This window comes from Labrus bergylta, chromosome 8 (genome assembly GCF_963930695.1).
Source record: "Labrus bergylta chromosome 8, fLabBer1.1, whole genome shotgun sequence".
In the NCBI taxonomy this organism is placed as follows: domain Eukaryota; kingdom Metazoa; phylum Chordata; class Actinopteri; order Labriformes; family Labridae; genus Labrus; species Labrus bergylta.
The window spans coordinates 24,307,087-24,325,476 of record NC_089202.1 but is presented as its reverse complement, the minus strand read 5'-3'; the positions used below and the strand labels follow the sequence as shown (position 1 = coordinate 24,325,476).

Here is an 18,390-nt window from a genome sequence, read left to right as displayed (position 1 = left end):
TGTCTCAGCCTAACTTTCAGTCAACCTAACGACAGGCTGAGAGCCGGAGCTGAGGCGGGTTTTAAGCCTCCTGACAAACCGTTACACCGTGCCCGCCTGTCGATCAGGTCAGCTACACGCCTTATTGTGAATAACTCTTATCCTTCATCAAATCAAAACTGATGAGTCATCAAAACATTCACCCCCCCGTACAGTGTGTGTCGATCGAGACATGAGCTAATCAGACCTGTTTGGTTTTTTGAACCAGGCTGTAAACATGTTAATCTCTGCTGTAAAAACAGGCTTTTTAGAATGGGTGTGTATGTGACTTACTGTGCTTCTGCAGCCAGCCTCTAGTGGACACTTGAGGAACTGCAGGGTTTTATACTCCTGCATCGGCTTCATTTTTTAACACCAGAAGTTAACGCTTGACGTAGACACAGTTTATTTATTGTTATTCTCCAAATAAGACTTGTAAACATGTTAATAGTACCTCAAACATGTTTACGCCTCAATCAGAGAATGCACATCCAAGCGCGATGTATACAGATGCAGGACAAACAAAACATATCAACAGCAGAAAAAAGAGAAAGGTCCTTTATTTCAAACAGGGCAACGTTTCGATGTGAAGGCCTGAAGAAAATCCTTTGGTTCGAAACGTTGCCCTGGACTCCATGGTTCCTGCACTGGGTTCAGACCTGTTAGTCCAACAGCGTGAATTCCTTCCACAGCGGAAGTCCTGTTGTCGTCTGCCTTCAGATACGAGCCCAACCTGGCCCACATCCGGTGAAGACATGGGACATGTGAGATATAACATCTAATAATTACAGAAAACTCCTGAGTGTCCCGAAGTAAACTGAAAACTGAGAAGGTGAATTCACTGTGGCGGTGACCTCTCAGTAACAGGAAGACTTTCAGTTTACACCTACCCTAATTTATCGTCTCTTTTACAGTTAAAGGGACAAATATTTACAAAGAGAGCATCGTGCTGCATCGAACACGACCTGAAACAAGAGGCTGAGAACATAAACTGATTAGGAAAATGTTTACTGAAGCAATAAATCAGGATCACAGGATCGTTTTCTTGGAGCCTTCTGGCTTAATTTTTTGCAACCTTTGGCGTTTTCCCTTAAAAAGAGAGCTGGTCTAAGGCCCCTCCAGACACAACAGAGGCATTAACAACTGAGTTCATGTTGTGAGTTCATGTTGTTCCAAGAGTTAAATAAGAGCAGGAGAAAAAGCACAAGAAAACACAGTCACTCAAAGGCTGATGGATGTTACAGATCTGGTAAAGCAAGTCTTTGAGCCTGGAGGTCCGGCTGTTTCGAAACAGCTTCAACGTACCACCGTGGCACGAGTCCATATGTGTCCTCCCACAGCTCTTTGTCCTCTCAGTGATTTGTAGGAAGGGAGGGCAGCGAAGGAGGCTCCTCGTCGTCTGAATCAAACTCCACATTCTCGTCTTTAACCCACTGGCCGCTCCGGTCTCGTAACCATCCATCACTGAGAAAGAGACAGAGCAGGTTGAACTGGAAACAGGAGACTAATGTCGCGGTGAGATCAATATGTTCATCCTCACTTCAGACAGTGTCGTACCTTTTCAGTTTGAGGTAATGCTCCAGCTCTTTCCTCCTCTCAGCTGTTAAAGGCTGCTCCTCCTGAGTCCCTGCAGCCACAGAAGCTTTCGTCTCTTCTGATTGATGTGACAAAACATGACAGACAGTGAGCCACAATCAACTCAGACTTTCCCTGAAAAGAAAAGAATCTCATTGTAAAGATATCTAATGACAGATTCTACCTGCAGAGCGCTCACTAGAACCTCTCTGTGATAAACAGTCTGAACTTTCAGGTTCCCCGCGCTCTCCTTCTGGATCAGACGCTGTGTTGACACTCTGATGTCCTTTTTCAGATTTTGTGCTAAAAAAAAAAACAAAGAAACAAAATATTCAGGTTTTCAATTTTAATGTCCTTGTATTCCTTATTTAGGATTCAAAGCAGCCCCTCCCTCACCTGGTCGTCCTATGGCAGCTGCTGTACGGTACAGTCTTCAGTAATGCATGATGTGTCAGCCTTCGTGTTTGTGCCAGTAAAGGGGCTGAAGAGGACGGCTCCTGAAAGCACATGGGAACGACATGTTTGGGAATGCATAAGTGTCCTAAATGTGACTCAGAGCTCTCAAACGCTCCGTCAAGTGCTGCTTATGTTTCTTTTCCACGATGGACAGCACATTTTAATCAGTCATGGTCATGTGTTAAAGTCACAAGGGCACGGCACAACGCGTTCAACACGGGACGGCAACATGGATCGACAATGAAGAAAATTGTTCCCCTTGTGTTGTCGATTATAATGAGCCATCAATGACTTTCCACATGGGGACCAATCAGCGACACACTCGCCTCGCTTGTTTCCGAGGCTCCAGAGACAAGTTTTCTCTCCGACAGCGCGAGTCAGGAGGTCGATACTGAGACAGCAGAAACCTTAACCTGATCAAAACTTTAAATGAAACTAGCAAATCAGCTTTAAAAATGAATTTAGCTGAACTAAAATTGAAAACAAAAACTTAAAACAAGTTAGTGCGCGCCCCACGTACAGAGGCTGAAGTCCTCCAAGCGGGAGGCCCGGGTTTGAATCCAACCTGTGGCTCCTTTCCTGCAGCAACTGGACATCAGACAAACATTTCAAAATAAGTGTAACCAACCTGTCTCTCGTCTTCGGCCTGGACGTAGTTCTCATGTTGCCTTTTCGTTATTTCATTCTTCAAACGCGCTTTCTTTCCATAAAATGACTTTAGTCCTAAAGAAACAGTCAAAAGAAAAAATGTTTAGAATAAGTCAGCACCTGTGTGTCCAATCAGACTTCTTCTTCTTCTTCTTCACCTTCTGGACCGTACTTGTCTCTTTTTCTCATGTCTGTGACTTTCTTTTTAGGTTTGTCTTATATTTCGTTTTTTACTGCTGCCATTTTGGCCAGGCCTTGCTCGAAAAAGAGGTCATTTGATCTCAAGCAACTCTTGCCTGGTGAAATAAAGGTAAAATGAAACTATATAGAAGAATCTAACGTCAAAATATACCCAATGTCATTCTTTTTTATCACGTTATTGTGATATTATTATTATTGTTATTATTATTACGTGCCGTATCAAGTTTTATGGCTCTTCCCACCCCTATAATAAAATGAGCAGTACCATTTCATTCTACAGATGTAGAAATGTTATCATTCAGTGCTTACGACATATTTATCTCAGTAAGTCCCTGTACTTTTTTTTGTTATTTCAGGATATGTTATGAACTAAACATCATATAAAAGAGAGAAGACCTTCACAATTGAAAGTCTCACCTTCTAGATGCCGTTTCCCCTTCCGGTGGACGGTGAGCATATCAACAGTATCAAACACTGGGCGGTAGGAGCACACGAGACAAGTGTACCTGCAAACACACCACATGAGTCATTCCAGCTGTGAGTCAGTGTTAAAAAACAGCCTTTTAACAGCATAAAGTAAAAAGTTTATTTCACCTTCCATTCTTCAGAAGAGCTCCTTCATCTTCTGGTATAAAATGTGACAGCAGATCGGCCACACGACGTTTCTGAAACACAACAGGTGTCCACACTTTTTCAGGTGTTATGCCGAGAAATGCATCCCTGTCGAGAATCGCTGAGACATCTCGCATGAAAATGTAAAACATGACAGACACAGTTTATTCACTGCTATATTTTGCATCCACCTTTTAAAATACTAAGACGCCGTATTTTGAATCCATTCTTAAATATTCTCTACAAACACTTCAGAGTCAAACATTGTCAGCAGGTCATATTTATGAAGGCTAATCAAAATGGGTCTTATATCGAGTCCACAGCACATTAGAGACACTTATATATATATATGTATAAACTTCTCATACTTTGTCGTCACAGATCTGCCTCAAGTGATCAGATTTATACCGTTTTCAAACACTTCCGCGACTCGCATGCAATGATTGGAAGGGATGCATTTCACGACAGTACACCGGCTAGTGGCTAAACATTAGCTCGCAGGATGCTAACCATAACAACACGTAAAACTTCCAGCTGAAGTCTGAGTTAAATAAGTTTAAAAAATATCTTTCTACCTTCAGGATGTTTAGCTGACTCTTGTCGTCCCCTTCCCGTTTAAATGACATAATTATTGTGACTGACAATCTGGAAACAGATGACCGTTTAGCGGACTACGTTAGCTTATGCTTGACAACACCGGGCCAGTTAGCAAAGTTGCGTTCGCGGTCAAAGAGGAGAAATTGGATATTATAGCTGTTTATTTAAATAGCGTCATTCAGGTCACTTTTAAGGTGGTTGATTAGGCCTAAAATTCGCTATTTAACATGTTTGCTTTAGTTGCACATGATTTGAGACCATGCAACCATTGTCCAATCCGAATAAACAGCGCAATCAGCTGCATTATTTCTTTGTTTTGTTTGAACAAGTTCAATATAAAATATTATAAATACTTCACATGTAGTTTGTCTGACACATAATCGACAGCGATATGGGCGGAAATCTTTTATCGTTCTGTGCCATTTTCTTATTTCCTTTTTTTTTTTAAACCGAAAACTCGATTAAGTTATAGTAATTCTGATGATCATGAATGCAGCGCTAGTGACGAATCACGAGATTGACCCTGCTGCGTTCAAGTGCTTCCCGGAGAGTTGATATTCGACGGTCGTTTACAAGTTTTAAGAGCTTATTAAGTCGTTGAAACAACATGTGAGCATGGAAACGACATGGCACATAGGTTATCTTTATATGTTAATAAATTATATAGATAACGTTATTGGTGCAACCCTATCACATTATAGAAGATACCAAATAATAATAATAATAATAATAATAATAATAATGTAATTCGAATTTAATCAACGATTTGTTAACTAATAAGGATGTTTTACCAACAAGTCAACGTTTTCTTTGTGCTGAATAGTTGTGGCATAGTTCTGTATAATATAGCAACAAGCCCAGAGCAAATCGGGATGATTTAGAAAGCCAACAAGACAATTACCCAGACTGAGTCTAAGTTTTCCCGACTATTTCAACTTCACGCGAATGCAGCGTTGCTCCACCCGGCAGCCATGGCAACATAAGGCCGCAGCAGCCGCAGCAGACGGCAGCAGTCTACGTCAGTCATGAAAACATGAACGCTCACAACTTTCCAGGTGTTTTGTTTGAGATCATGTAAGGTAGGTTAAACCTGCGGAGGAGTTTTATGTTTATAATAAATTCGACGGATGGTGTTAAGGTAGTCAGAGAGAATTAAACACTCAGAGAGAGGAATGAACGTCAGAATTAATTAAGTTGATGATTTAGCTAGCAGGCTAACTAATCTAGCTATGTCCGGGGAGCGAGCCCCTGTCCCGGCCGGAGGGAACGGCCTCCTCCGGGGGAGTCGAACCAGATCTTACGGCAGTCTGGTCCGGTCTCCGCTGTCCCCGGTCCGACAGAGACGCATTGAACACAAACTTCAGCCGGGAGAAACCCTTCAAGGCTTGGCCCTGAAATATGGCGTGTCTGTAAGTATTTCTTATTCTGGAGTCACTTTCTAATCTTTTACTAATCCTGAATCTGACATCTGAAGTCAGATTACTAAATGTAAATGTGTAATTTGTTAAAAAAAAATTAAAGCGTTATGGTTCATTTTAAAATCTTGAGGGCACCACATTGATATTTTTTTTTCATTCTGAATTAATAGAAATAAATAAAACTGAATATCATTAAATAAACCTAAAATATAAAACTGCCTGTTTTTTTTTTTTTAATGAAGTATATTTATCTGCACAATGAATTGCAGTTTCATCGTGTTACATTACATTGTTATGTAATCATAATAATAACACACTGGACTTAATTAGTGTTTTCAGAATACTCAAAAGACTCTTAAAGAACATCGACAAAGGAAACAAGGAAGTGCAAACAAACAGCTTTAAGTCTGATTGGACACACAGGTGATCAGGGGCAGAGCACAGGTGCTGACAGGAAGTGACCAGGGGAAGAGCACAGGTGCTGACAGGAAGTGACCAGGGGAAGAGCACAGGTGCTGACAGGAAGTGACCAGGGGAAGAGCACAGGTGCTGACAGGCAGTGACTAGAGGAAGAGCAACAGGTGCTGACAGGAAGTGACCAGGGGAAGAGCAACAGGTGCTGATAGGAAGTGACCAGGGGAAGAGCACAGGTGCACAGGTGCTGACAGGCAGTGACTAGAGGAAGAGCAACAGGTGCTGACAGGAAGTGACTAGAGGAAGAGCAACAGGTGCTGACAGGAGGTGACCAGGGGCAGAGCACAGGTGCTGACAGGAAGTGACTAGAGGAAGAGCAACAGGTGCTGACAGGAAGTGACTAGAGGAAGAGCAACAGGTGCTGACAGGAAGTGACCAGGGGCAGAGCACAGGTGCTGACAGGAAGTGACTAGAGGAAGAGCAACAGGTGCTGACAGGAAGTGACCAGGGGCAGAGCACAGGTGCTGACAGGAAGTGACTAGAGGAAGAGCAACAGGTGCTCAGACAGGTAGGGGTTGGAGCCAGGATGTGGAGGGCTTTGTAGGTGATGATAACGAATTTGAAGTGGGTTCTCTGGGGGATGAGGAGCTAGTGGAGGTTATGAAGGACGGGCAGGTGATGTGGTCACGGTGCAGGAGTCTGTGAGAAGGCGAGCAGTAGAATTCTGAATATATTTGTAGTTTCTTGAGTGTTTTGGATGAAGAATACACATTAAAACTGTGTGTCAGCACTAATACACAATCTTAAATATGTATTTATTTATCGCACGCCATCGTTATCGCGTTATAGAATAATGTTATTACACATGGCGTCATGCAGGCCATGCAAGAACTTTGTGTTCTTAAAGACTGACAAGGTTTTCTTCTCTTTACAGATGGAGCAAATCAAGAGAGCGAACAGACTGTACACCAACGACTCCATCTTTCTGAAGAAGTCCCTGTCCATCCCTGTGCTGTCGGACTTCAATCACTGCGGTAACGGGCTGGGTTTGGATCTAGGGGACAGCGAAGACGACAGTTCTGCCGGTGCTTCTGCTCAAAACGGACACACTGGGGGCTCCTCTCAGGACAAACAAGACGATGGCAAAGCAACAGGGCCAGACCTTACTCCGGTGGATTTTTTGAAAAGGTTGGATGACTTGATTAATCAATCTAAAGAGGCTGCCGTCAAAGGATGCCAGGGAGCAGAGCAAAGGTGAGTCTGTACTGTGAGGCTCTTGGTGCCTCGCTGCTTGTGCTGACACAGTCATGCTCCATGTTCCGGGTGTGAAATTGTCCATTCAGTTGCACATTGTAGACGCGTCTGTGCTGCTCCAGTGAGAAGTCATGTAGAAAATGCATCGCTTTCAGTCACTTGACCGGCGCAGAGGCCTGGAGGTCAAAAAGAGCTTAGGAAAGCAGCGGCAACCACTGAGGCTGCAGTACAGGATAGTTTATTTAACGTGTCTTCTAAAAAAAAACTGCATGTTTACTCACCTTACAACCACAGAAAAACAGTTTTGTTCACGTGCGACTCTTATGCAGTACACAGGACACTGTTTGAATTTGTAAAATAAACAAGGGAGTGGTGGCATGAAGCATTTGTGTGCTGAATGCTGATAAGAAAAGCGCTTACCACGATTTCCAGCGATGCTGACATTCGCCGACTCTGTACCAGTTTTACACTCGGCACCAGCTTCTCTGAAAAGCTGCTTTTTATTTTGAAATTCCTGAAAACTGAAATAATGTGACTGAAATTTTACCAAACAGTAAACTTAATTCAGGATGTCTAACTTCCCAGATCAGAAATGTTTGATTTAGTGACTCTTCACTGTTACCATAGTTACGTTACACCACTCAAACGCCTTCTAGTGTATTTGCGTCATGACTTTGGTGAGAGGACGCAGCCTGACGGTTATGTTGTACGGCCCATGTTCAGAGGCGATAGTCCACGTCGCAGCTGCCGTGGGTTCAAATCCGACCTCAGCCCTGCTGCGTGTCATCCCTCTCTCTCCTCTCAAAGTTTCCTGTCTCTCTTCAACTGTCCTATTTAATAAAGGCAAAATACACAAATGAAAAAGATTAAACCCAGGATCTGAAGTTGTCACCATGTCAAAAATAATACCGGTAATAAAATGGGATACACAGGATGCATGGGGTTACGTCTGGCAGCACCACTGGATGATACATATTCTTTATGATGAATGTTTAATATTTGATCAGGACTCCTGAACGCAGCCTATCAAAGCATCTCTGAGAAAGATGAAGGCAGGCTGATAAGTCTCCCGTCACGAGTCTTCAGACTGACTGTTATCGTCTCTCATCTCTTTGTTCTCCTCAGGGTTTCCGCCTTAGAAGCAGCTTGCAACAGCAGGCCATCAGACAGGCGGCAGCTTACGAGATCGCAGAGTGTCGCCTCGTCTTTCAGAACACAGCAGCAGCACGCGGCACACGGGACGCTACCGGCGACCATCACCAAACTCACAAAGAAACTGAGAGACAGAGAGGACGAGATCTTCCAGCTGTGAGACTTTGTTCCTGCCATCTCCAGCGGATCATTAGAGACACTTTTAAAGGAATAGTAGAGCATTATTGACAGAGAAATATAACTCCTGTGAGGACGCCAGCTAAGACCTTTTAGAAGTGGAAGTTCCTCTGAGGCTTATTGCACTTTTACAGCCAGTTTATTTATTTTTTAAGACACACTGTAGATTATGAAACAGATATGTGTGTTTGGCTTCTTTTAACATCTTGGAAATATGTTAGAAATGTGCCCTCACATGTTGGTTTCATCATATGACTTATTACACGGTCAATTGAACACGTGGTGCGTCCGAGTGTTCTGCTACCTCACAGCGTCAGATTGCAACACTGTGGCCGGGTACAAAATAAATCCCATTCATTGTGGGATTTAAGAGCGGCTGTGAAGTCGACCCGTGTCTGCTACTGCTCCTGAGTTTGATCCATAATGTAGCCAAAGATTTAAAGGTCATATTATACAAAATACCCCTCACATTGCTATGTGTCCCTACTCCCTCTGTAATCCCCCCAGTGATGAGAAAAGTTCATCCTCTCCACTTTTCAGAAAATGTGTGTTCAAACAGGCCGTTTGGAGATGTTCAGGAGGAGGATATGAGACCTTTAAAAAAAGAAGAAACTTTTTGAGTATTGTAAGATATATTTTTAAAGGAAGCGTTTTATTTTTCAGTTAAAGGCATATTTTGTTGTTCCTTTAAAGCTTTTATAGATTGTATTTTCAGATTTTAAAACAGTGTTTTGATGATGTGAAGTCGTAGGATGCCGTGTTTCAGGTGGACGCACGCACGTTTTTAGCCCTCATGAAGGGAACGCAAGAAGCGACTGACTTTCATTCACACTGCTCTTTAAACTGCCTCTTAACTTTTTAGTTAAACTTTATGTATTAGTCTAATCAAAGGCGTCATGCCCATTAAACCCCCTCAGAGTATTTAAAATCAGACAGTGTTTATGGAAGAGTACTGATTAAAAAAGCTATGAAAAATGAGTAATTAGTACTTTTTGCAGAGGATTACGCAGTCTGTGTTTGAAAATGCAGAAAATTGCATCATTCTTCCCATATTTTTTCCAAGAAGGACCCCGCCTTGACCCCACTTCATCTTAGAGCCCCTGAGTTTTCTGGCTTGCATGACGGCCCTGAGTCTAATCCACATCATTGATCACACAGAGAAGAAAACATATTTTTGCAGGAAGGTGTTACATCACTTAACTTGACCGCTGTGTATTGAAAAGTGTCCATATGTCTGATTGTGTTGCCTCTTTATTTTTTAATGCAAAACAGAAGACTTTGACCTGTGATTATAAATCGTAGGGTTAATCCTGCTCGTTCACTCTTCTCCACTGAAGAGTCTTCTTGTTGTGAAGCTGGAAACACAAAGTGTTGCTCATCGCCTCTGTGGGGTTATTCACTTTATTGTCGGCCTTGTACTCAGTGCGCCTCAGTGAATACCTTGCAATGAGCTGCTGAAGCTTCACCTTGACCACTAGATGGCAGTGCTGTGTTACAGTGATACTGTTGCCCGTCCGTTTCCTTTTATGCAATCTGCACAGGCACTTAAACTCCTCCTCCCTAAAATACACAACATCAGTAGTTTGGAACATTTCAAGGTCTCAAATATTAAACATGTGATGACATCATCTAATAAAAACAGCTGATATAGAAGTATAAACCAGTTTCTGTGAAATGTACGTCACACTAACACAGCATGTATGACCTTTCAGATTAATAAAAAACAACTTTATTTTTGTCCCACTTGTTCTCCGAGGACAACGAGGGGCGTCGGTTTTGTTCTCAAATCTCTCGCCTCACGTCACCAGTCCTCGGCAGACGTAGGACAAAAATCCTCCATCGAGTTCTGAGTCTTGTGTGAGTCCGCCCATAGATCTCCCAGTGTCTGACTTTTTTTTTTTTTTAAACGTTTATATCATATAGTCCCCTCCTCCACCAGTTTGTTGAGTCCTTTGCAGATCTTGGTGAGGTGGGGTCTGAAGGGTCCGTCGGGCTCGTACAGTTTGGTCAGGAGCTCGGGGTCGGAGTAATGGTTGAACACGTGGTTGATGCGACCGTGGGACTTTGGGGTGAGGTGGGTGTTGACAAGCTTCAGGAGCAGGTCTCTGCAATTGGTCAGGAGTTCGGCCATCACGGCCTTGTCGAAGGTGAAGTCTACCTGCAACGGAAATACCACGTCAGCAAACGCTCTCTACTCATTGAAAACAGAAAAAAGACTCTGGGGCTCAGAAAAAACGCTAGGTGGTCCCAGCGCCAGTGACCGTGTTGTGGGCTACCTGGTTGATCTCGCCAGTAGCATATGCTTGTCTCAAAGATTACGCACGGCCGGTACAGTGAAACTGCAAAACTTATTAAATCAGTTATGGTTCCTTCAGTTAAGTTAAGCTCCCATATCTCCTCATGTTCACCTTTCATTTTGTCAGTATGTGAAACTTATAGAGCAGCTTTGAATGACTTATTGAGATAGAAAAAACCTTCACACATGCATTTAATAAGACAGGTGCATAGCAAAGCAAAGCTCAAGGGTAAACTCGTGCACACTAACTTGAAAACACACATGTATTGGCAACTTTTCGGTACGAGAACTTCATACAGTGTGCAGGAGTTTACCCTTGAGTTTACAGGTTATCAAATATGTTCTTTAACTTTGAAATGCTGCCAGATTTCCCTCCCATTTATTGGTTATTTAGTTGCCATTCAATTTAAAAAGCGGTGAAATGATGACTTGTCAAATTCTTATTGCAGCCGAAACACGGTATTTACTCTTTACAGAACTCAAAACAGTCATAGGGTACATTTACCGTCCAGGATCATCACATCTGTTTTAATGACCTTAAGTGATTAAAGTGCAAACCTTACTGGTGTCATTACTTCTAGTCTGACGTGTTTTCTTGACGGAGTGATGAACTTTGATTTGAGATCAGGAACAGAACTTCTGGGTTTTGAAGCCTGCACGTGTTCTTAACGAGTAAACACAAACTGGTACCTCGTAGAAGCTGATAGCCGTCATGGCCCCGAAGTGCAGCTTCTTCTTAAAGTCCGTGGCCACCACCAGCTCGTCTGTGCTGAAACGGTTGTTCTTGAACAGCACGCCGATCTTCACGGCGATCTTGATCAGGTCTTTGATCACCTTCTGGGCCTCAGATTTGTTCCCTGAGTACTCTTTGGAGACCCGGTACAGCTCGTCCAGGATCTCGCTGGTGGTGTCGTCGATGAACATTTGGACGGAGCCTTTGGTGGCCATGGAGCTGAGGAACTTCTTCTGCACCCTCATGGCCATGTCCCTCGAGCTGAAGGACTCCATGGTTACCTGAATTTAAAAGAGAAGGAAAAATGCATTTTAATAACGATGTTGATGATTAAAATGTTGTTTTTGTCATCATTATTTCACCGCTCGCACAGTTTAGTGATTTAAATCTGCAGACGATTCACGACTTGATGCCAAACCATCCCAAGCTTGCATTTGGCGCTATGGACAATTGTAAAATACAAACAAAGAATCTCTAAAATGATCAGTAATGATGCGCTCAGTGTCCCAGAAGCACGACACAGCAGGAGCTCCACATACACACACGCTCAGACATGCGCACACACATTACTGCGCTCCCCCTGCTGGAGCTGTCTCACCTCTGTTCCTACCCCTGAAGACCGTACAGAGGGGGGATCAAATCGTCACCCTGTTGCGCCTCTGCAACATTCAGATTGAAGGTGAAACGTCACGGGGCCGTGTATTTACCGCGGCTTAAAGCTGCATTCTGAATAGGGCTAGTATTTCAGGAATAGATGCCCACATAAAAACCATCCCGAGTCAAAAATATGGCGTGCAGCAAAGGGCCAAGGTTGGACCCAAACGCCAACCTACCTACTTTATTAATCCCTGAAGGAAATTCTGGTTTACACTCTCACACACAAAGGCCTGAAATACACACATGCACAAACACGACCTGTGGACATGCACTAGTGGAGAGATGTCAGAGTGAGGCTGTTACGCATGTACACTAGGGCTGTTGAGGGTTCGGTGCTTTGCTAAAGGGCACCTCTGCATTCCTCGGGTAGTGACCTGGCACCTTCCAGAGCAACTTCCATTTTTGGTCTGCACTGGGACTTGCACTTGGGACCCTCCAGTTCCCACCCCAAGTCCTACAGACTGAGCTACTGCCGCCAACATGGAGCCTTTTAAAACCAGCGCTAACTGTGCTAAGCTAACACTATACAAATGTGACAAGATAAGAGTAGAAATGTCTACTCTGTTCAAACTCTGAATTGGTTGCCAAGTAAATTACGCCTCAAAGAACCCATAAAATGTAGTTTAACGCCATGTGGACAACTCAGCCTTTGAGGCAACACAGTACCATCGAGGGTTAACTAAAACCTGCAGGTCTTAACGAAGATAGTTTGTTATTATACGGAAAGTAGTGAAGATATATATTTATACACAAAGCCTAAAAAATGTAAGAACCATGTTTGGCTCTCAGCACATCTTCAGTCTCTTCCGTGCCAGATTTGAAGCAGCTCCAGGTGTGTTGAGGGTGCTGGTGGGGGGTGCGTTGGGGGTTAAGTGCCAAGTTCAAGGGCCAAATGTTGTTGTCGTTGTAATGAGGGCGGGGGGAGGGCAACACATGTTCACTTCTCCCATCCAAGTTCCCCCGAGTCATCTGGGGATTTCCTCCTCGTTCTGCTCGTGACTTTGACTCTCTAACCTTCACAAATCCAGACACTTTGTTCTAGACATCATTTAAAGGTACAGCACGACGCTCTGTGAACGGTTAAGCTTAAATATTAGTCCGTCTATTAAAGATGACTGATATCCTCACGAGGCTGCACGCTGAAAACACACACCTTTATGTCATGTCAGGTCCAGTGTTTGTTTTCATGTCATATAATGACAAAGGGGAAAAGTACCATGGAGGAGACCCTGTGGACACTTCTAATTTCTCCACTGAGATTTCCGCACACCTAGCATCCATCCCAGAGACCCCCAGAGGGAGGGCGGTTATCGGAGGGATCAGCTGTTTACAGAAAGCTATAACACACCACATCATCCACTGGTTTTCTTCGATGATCAACATACTTTGAATACTCTTTTTATCTGTGACATATCAGCAGACAGATTTGAATAAATGTATTTATGTAGGATGACATCATCAGGGGGGCGTGTCCAGACTTACTGGCTTTATGCAGGGTCAAAAAGCCAATCTTGGTTCAGGATTATGGTAGTGTTGTCGTACTCGAGACCGGTCTTGTCTCGGTCTCAGACTGGGCGGATTCTGGATTTTAAATCAAGACCACCACTGATCGGCTATGTTTCCATGTCATTACTGGGATAAGAAGGAAAACACCTCTTTCCAAAAGAACAAATAACTTCAATTAATTCATAGTTTAATTTTTATCCCCCGGTTACGGCCGCAACCTTCCCGGTGTTACAGTCTAAGAGAGTGACACGCCCCCTAAACACAAGATGAGGATTTTTCTGTGATATTGATATATTGATATATGGTCTTGGTCTTGTCAAGATCAAGTTTAAAATTCCCAAATCATCAAAATATCAAAACATTTAAAGGATCCAAGTAGCACACATCTAATACGCTCTGCCTGCTGACTTTTGTTGTTGCTGCTCTGTTCAGTTTGACATCTTTGTTATAACAACAACAGAGAGGAGAAGAACACACCGGCAGAGAGAAAACACAAGGAAGACGTTTCCACCAATTGGGGCGCTGCACAGTCTGTGGCAGAGTGGCCAGCAAGGGATATAAACGTCATCAACCTCCTCTAAATCACTCGGGGTGAATTTTCCTCAATATTTTCCTGCTCCATTCTCACATCGGCTAACTCTACTACAGAGGGAGGCAGGAAGAATTCTAGTGTATTCACAATGAAAAGGTCAGCTGTTGCAGCTCACCACAACAAAAACTTCTAGGATTTTTTGTGCACGTGTGAAAGCCCCAAAAGAGACAGGGTTTCATTTTGTTTCAAAAAAGTGTGCAATCGGACTGATCTTACACTGTGACTGTCTGCAATAAAAACTCACTCCTGGCCTGTGTGGACAAGCATTTGTGAGGAGCAGGTAGGCTGCATAGCTGAGGCAGGTCCGTGCCTGCTGTTTCCAGATTGTATCAGTGGTGAGGAGAGAACAGCAGTGAGCACCCTGAACCCAGTGGCGACCTTAATTACCGTCCTGGGGTCCGCCTCTGGGTGAAATAACAGATGAAACAAACTGTGCATTAGTAACAACACATTGCCTGTAAGCTGTCCGGGAAAAAGGGCGGTCTGATTTAATGCGCCTGTCATGGCTGCTTGTGCTTCATCGACAGCTTACATAAATGATGATATCCCTGTTGTTTGACTCCACTGATACACAGTCAGCAAATGACTGCACAGCTCACAAATGGAAAAGTGAACCTTCTGTATTAACGGTCATATCATGCAAATAGGCGGCGCTCACCGTGGCTCTCACCGTCTCTGGTGTGCACTGCGATCCCCGCTGCAACATCCATAACGAGCACGCCGTCTCTTTTATAGGATCTCTCTCTGGGATCCATGTGTACGCCCACAGCCATTCATTTTGAACAAGTGTCACTTTTCTAATAGCTTGCTTGCTTTGTTACAAACGCTGTGACTTCCCTGTTGGGAATTAAAGAACATTCATTAGATTAATTCACCGTTAATGGTGATAATGGAAGTGAAGCAGCGTGATGTTGCTGTTTCTGATTCATGCTTCAATCTCATTTATTCGCTAAAAAGACTACAGGGATTTGAGCGACATGCACAGTGTGTAGTCATCAGCCAGGATCCCACATGGGGAAATGTAACTCTGCAGCAGGAGGCTGCTCCCTGCTTGGCTTTTCTTTGCATCTAAATGGTTTATTTTAATGCGCATGTAACGGAGGGGGTGTCGAGGCCGATGGAGAGCGTTGAAACACATCCCCGATAAAGCAGCTCATTGCCATTAAAAGTCTTTCATGTAATGGATGTCGCTCAGTCGGTCACCTCGAGGACGCTCTAAATGTTGAGCATCAATTTTCTGCTGCGTGCGGTTTGAAGAGGCCTTTAAAGCGTTGGCTTGTTGTTTACATCCAGCAGTACACGTTCAAGTGTTTGTTTCTGTCCCAAGTGTTCACTGGAATCGACAAGCAAATGTGCGCCGTGTGGGACTGAACGCCATGCAGAGAAAGATGTGAATATAACAGAGCAGAGATGTGACTAATGCAGTCAAGATGGTTTTATATATGTGCTTTCAGGGTATCTAACTTCCAGGTAGTGAGGAGTCTTTAATAATAATGCCCAGTCAATGAGAGCATGCTGATTGGTGGAGGCATGCAGGCGGGCTGCAGAGGTAAATATTTAGCATTCCTCAGATGACTCCAGCAGTTTTTGTGTACATGTGTGAACCTGCAGATGTGGATGTGCATTTTTTGGAGTAAAAAGTAGTTTCCTGTTGTTTTCCCTGGCAGGACGGTTTGCAGAGAAATGATTGGATTTTTTTTTCCTTTTCCCCGACAAACACAGGCACACATACACAGAGAAGATAAAATGACTCAGATGATCAGAATGTGTCTTCAGTTCAGGAAGGCCTCGATGGCTTTCCTCACCAGGCGTGGGATGGGATAGGAGCTCTGATTCACAGACTGATTTCATTTCATACCCAGTTTTCTGGGAGCTTTACATATACGGACCAAACGTTGCAATACCACCAGAAATCTGTGTCGAGCTGTGAAGTGATCAGCAAGTCAGACCAGCAAAACACAACAAAGAAGAAAACTTTGAAAAACTTCAAGTTTTTTGAGGACCTACAAACATATATATGTTGTTAAATCGCCCGGGCATAGGGACAGACGACTACAACAGAACAGCTGGACGGAGATCGGATGGGAACTGAATGTCAGTCATGCCGACGTCAGACTACACGACCTTTATGTCTGTTTCGGTGGTCACTAAGGCGATCACAGAGCAATAAAATCATGCCATGACTTCACCGACAGACTTGACAGACTGCTGTACACGTATCTTTTCTAAAATAAGAAATATGAAAAAAGGGAGAGGCTTTCTATTCATGATGTGACTGAATCTGAATCTGAAACATATCTGCAGGAATAATTTGTGTCTCATTTCCCGGGTTAAGATATCAACACTCACAGCTAATTATCCATTCAAGAGTATTTCCAGAGCAGAGGCAGAGGAGTGGGATTGAGATTATGTTTGTTAGCCGGGGGTCAGGACTGCAGCCTTTGATCCGCCTGAACAACGAGAATGTACGAGAAGAAAACACAGAACAGCCATACGTGCCACTCAATGCAATGCAAACAAGGAGGCTATTGTTGCAGAGGTCATCGCGGAGCTACGAGTGGGCAGCTTTTTTTCTTGACCTGGGAGGAATGATTATTCATTTTCTCCTGGTGATGGACCGAAGAGGGTTAAACATTCAACGTAAAAGATTTTTCTGTGTCCTCAGGCGACAGCTCAGTGTGCCAGGATGAAGTGTCACTTCCGCTGCGTGTTTTCAAACGAGGGCATCGAGGCAGAGGGGTTGAGATGTGCACATCTTGTTTTTAACTGATGCTCTTCTGATCTTCATATTCCATCTGTTATGCAAGTTTCTAAAGACTGAATTGGCTTCATATTTAGTCGCCTTTTTGATTCTTCAAATGTTTAGTTTTAGGATGAGTTCTTTTCTAATATTTCTTTGCAACAGTCAAAGTATTTTGCAATCCTCAAAAGGCCTGTATTGCAGTTTCTCTTTGAGCCTTACACAACCCCCTCTGAATCGTCATTGCTCAACTCCACTGCCCCGCTATGATACCTCAAAGGGGGAAGCGAAAGACGCGGCAGTTGGCTGCGCTGCGGGGAGTCGGCAGCAGAGGCCCACAGCTCGTGTCTGTCCCTCCTGTGAGTGACACTGCTCCCTCTCGCTGTCTGTTTCTCTCTGACTTCAACAGGCTTCAAATCAAAGTATAGGCCAGTGTGTGTGGGGAGGGAAAGTCCACTGCCTCGAGATTTAAATTGAGCAACTCCCAGCGTGTGCAAACTGTGCGAGTGTGAGCTCTACATCTGTGCATGTCACTGTACTTGTTCCAGCATGACTGTGAGCGTACATGCATGACTCCAAGGGCCGCGCTCGAGATGGGGAAGTGCAGAGAAGTCGTATAATTTGTTCCAACCACCCCCCCCCCCCTCTCAGTCTGTCTCTCCTTTATGCCAACTTTAAACACTCTTAATTTTTTCCAGGAACAGAAAAAGGAGGAACAACCTTTATCGAGGCCCCGGTTGTTTTTATTTTTTATTTTTTTTATGACACATTATCACCACAGAAGTGTCTTACCTGTGTGAGTGTGTGTGCTGCTGAGTCCCCTCTCCCTCCTGGTCTGTGTCAGATAAGTCTCTTCTCTCTCCCTCTGCTCTGCCTCAGGTTGACAGCTCGGACCTGGTCGATTTAATGAGATCCCTTCATCTTCACCACGAGCAGAAACAAAAACCTCAAAAATGAAAAACAGCCCTCCTGCTGCGCCTCTGTCACCCTGTCTTAAGAAAATGTTGAGTTGCACTTCCTTGAGGAACTAAATTGTTATGACACACCCCTCAGCTGTGAGTGTGTCTCTCTCTCTTCCTCTCTCTCTCTCTCTCTCTCTCTCTCTTGTGTTTCCCTCTGAAATTCAAACTCTTCAAACTCGCTCTCTAGCCTTCTCTGATCACACCTTGGCTCTCTCTCTCTGAATCCGTCCGTCCCTCTCTTCCTGCTCTGGTCTGTGACTCTGCTGACGTTGTGCCTCTGCTTGTTCTGACAAGTGAAAACCCCACAAAGAATTTAGCAATAATCCAGTGATGCAGCCGCTTGAAAAGGGAGTGGCTTAAACCCCTTTTTGTGTTCACCTTC

At 43.9% G+C, this 18,390-nt stretch overlaps 3 protein-coding genes across 5 annotated transcripts; 1 reads left to right on the top strand and 2 right to left on the bottom strand.

Moving 5' to 3' along the window:
• Positions 1–407: 407 nt before the first annotated feature.
• On the bottom strand, positions 408–4,227 carry scnm1 (sodium channel modifier 1). Its single transcript, XM_020653994.3, has 8 exons — positions 4,086–4,227; positions 3,493–3,563; positions 3,316–3,404; positions 2,678–2,772; positions 1,990–2,090; positions 1,778–1,896; positions 1,576–1,672; positions 408–1,482 (listed from the first exon to the last, which is right to left on the bottom strand). Exons 1-8 carry the CDS (start codon positions 4,134–4,136, stop codon positions 1,371–1,373), a joined length of 735 nt encoding a protein of 244 aa, XP_020509650.1. The 5' UTR covers positions 4,137–4,227; the 3' UTR covers positions 408–1,370.
• Positions 4,228–4,685: 458 nt separating this feature from the next.
• Positions 4,686–9,500, top strand: lysmd1 (LysM, putative peptidoglycan-binding, domain containing 1). Its single transcript, XM_020653995.3, has 3 exons — positions 4,686–5,516; positions 6,874–7,193; positions 8,319–9,500. Exons 1-3 carry the CDS (start codon positions 5,337–5,339, stop codon positions 8,503–8,505), a joined length of 687 nt encoding a protein of 228 aa, XP_020509651.2. The 5' UTR covers positions 4,686–5,336; the 3' UTR covers positions 8,506–9,500.
• A 255-nt stretch (positions 9,501–9,755) lies between these two features.
• tnfaip8l2b (tumor necrosis factor, alpha-induced protein 8-like 2b) lies at positions 9,756–18,292 on the bottom strand. 3 transcript variants are annotated; one of them, XM_065957600.1, is made up of 4 exons: positions 17,839–18,292; positions 14,965–15,143; positions 11,509–11,832; positions 9,756–10,680 (listed from the first exon to the last, which is right to left on the bottom strand). In XM_065957600.1, the coding sequence occupies exons 2-4, from the start codon at positions 15,010–15,012 to the stop codon at positions 10,438–10,440; spliced, it is 615 nt and encodes a 204-aa protein (XP_065813672.1). In that variant the 5' UTR covers positions 15,013–15,143; positions 17,839–18,292; the 3' UTR covers positions 9,756–10,437. The 3 variants fall into 3 exon arrangements, with proteins under 3 accessions (XP_065813672.1, XP_065813673.1, XP_020509652.1); XM_065957601.1 differs by having other exon boundaries at positions 14,977–15,143; positions 17,839–18,291; XM_020653996.3 differs by lacking the exon at positions 14,965–15,143 and having other exon boundaries at positions 17,839–18,280.
• Between the last annotated feature and the right edge of the window lie 98 nt (positions 18,293–18,390).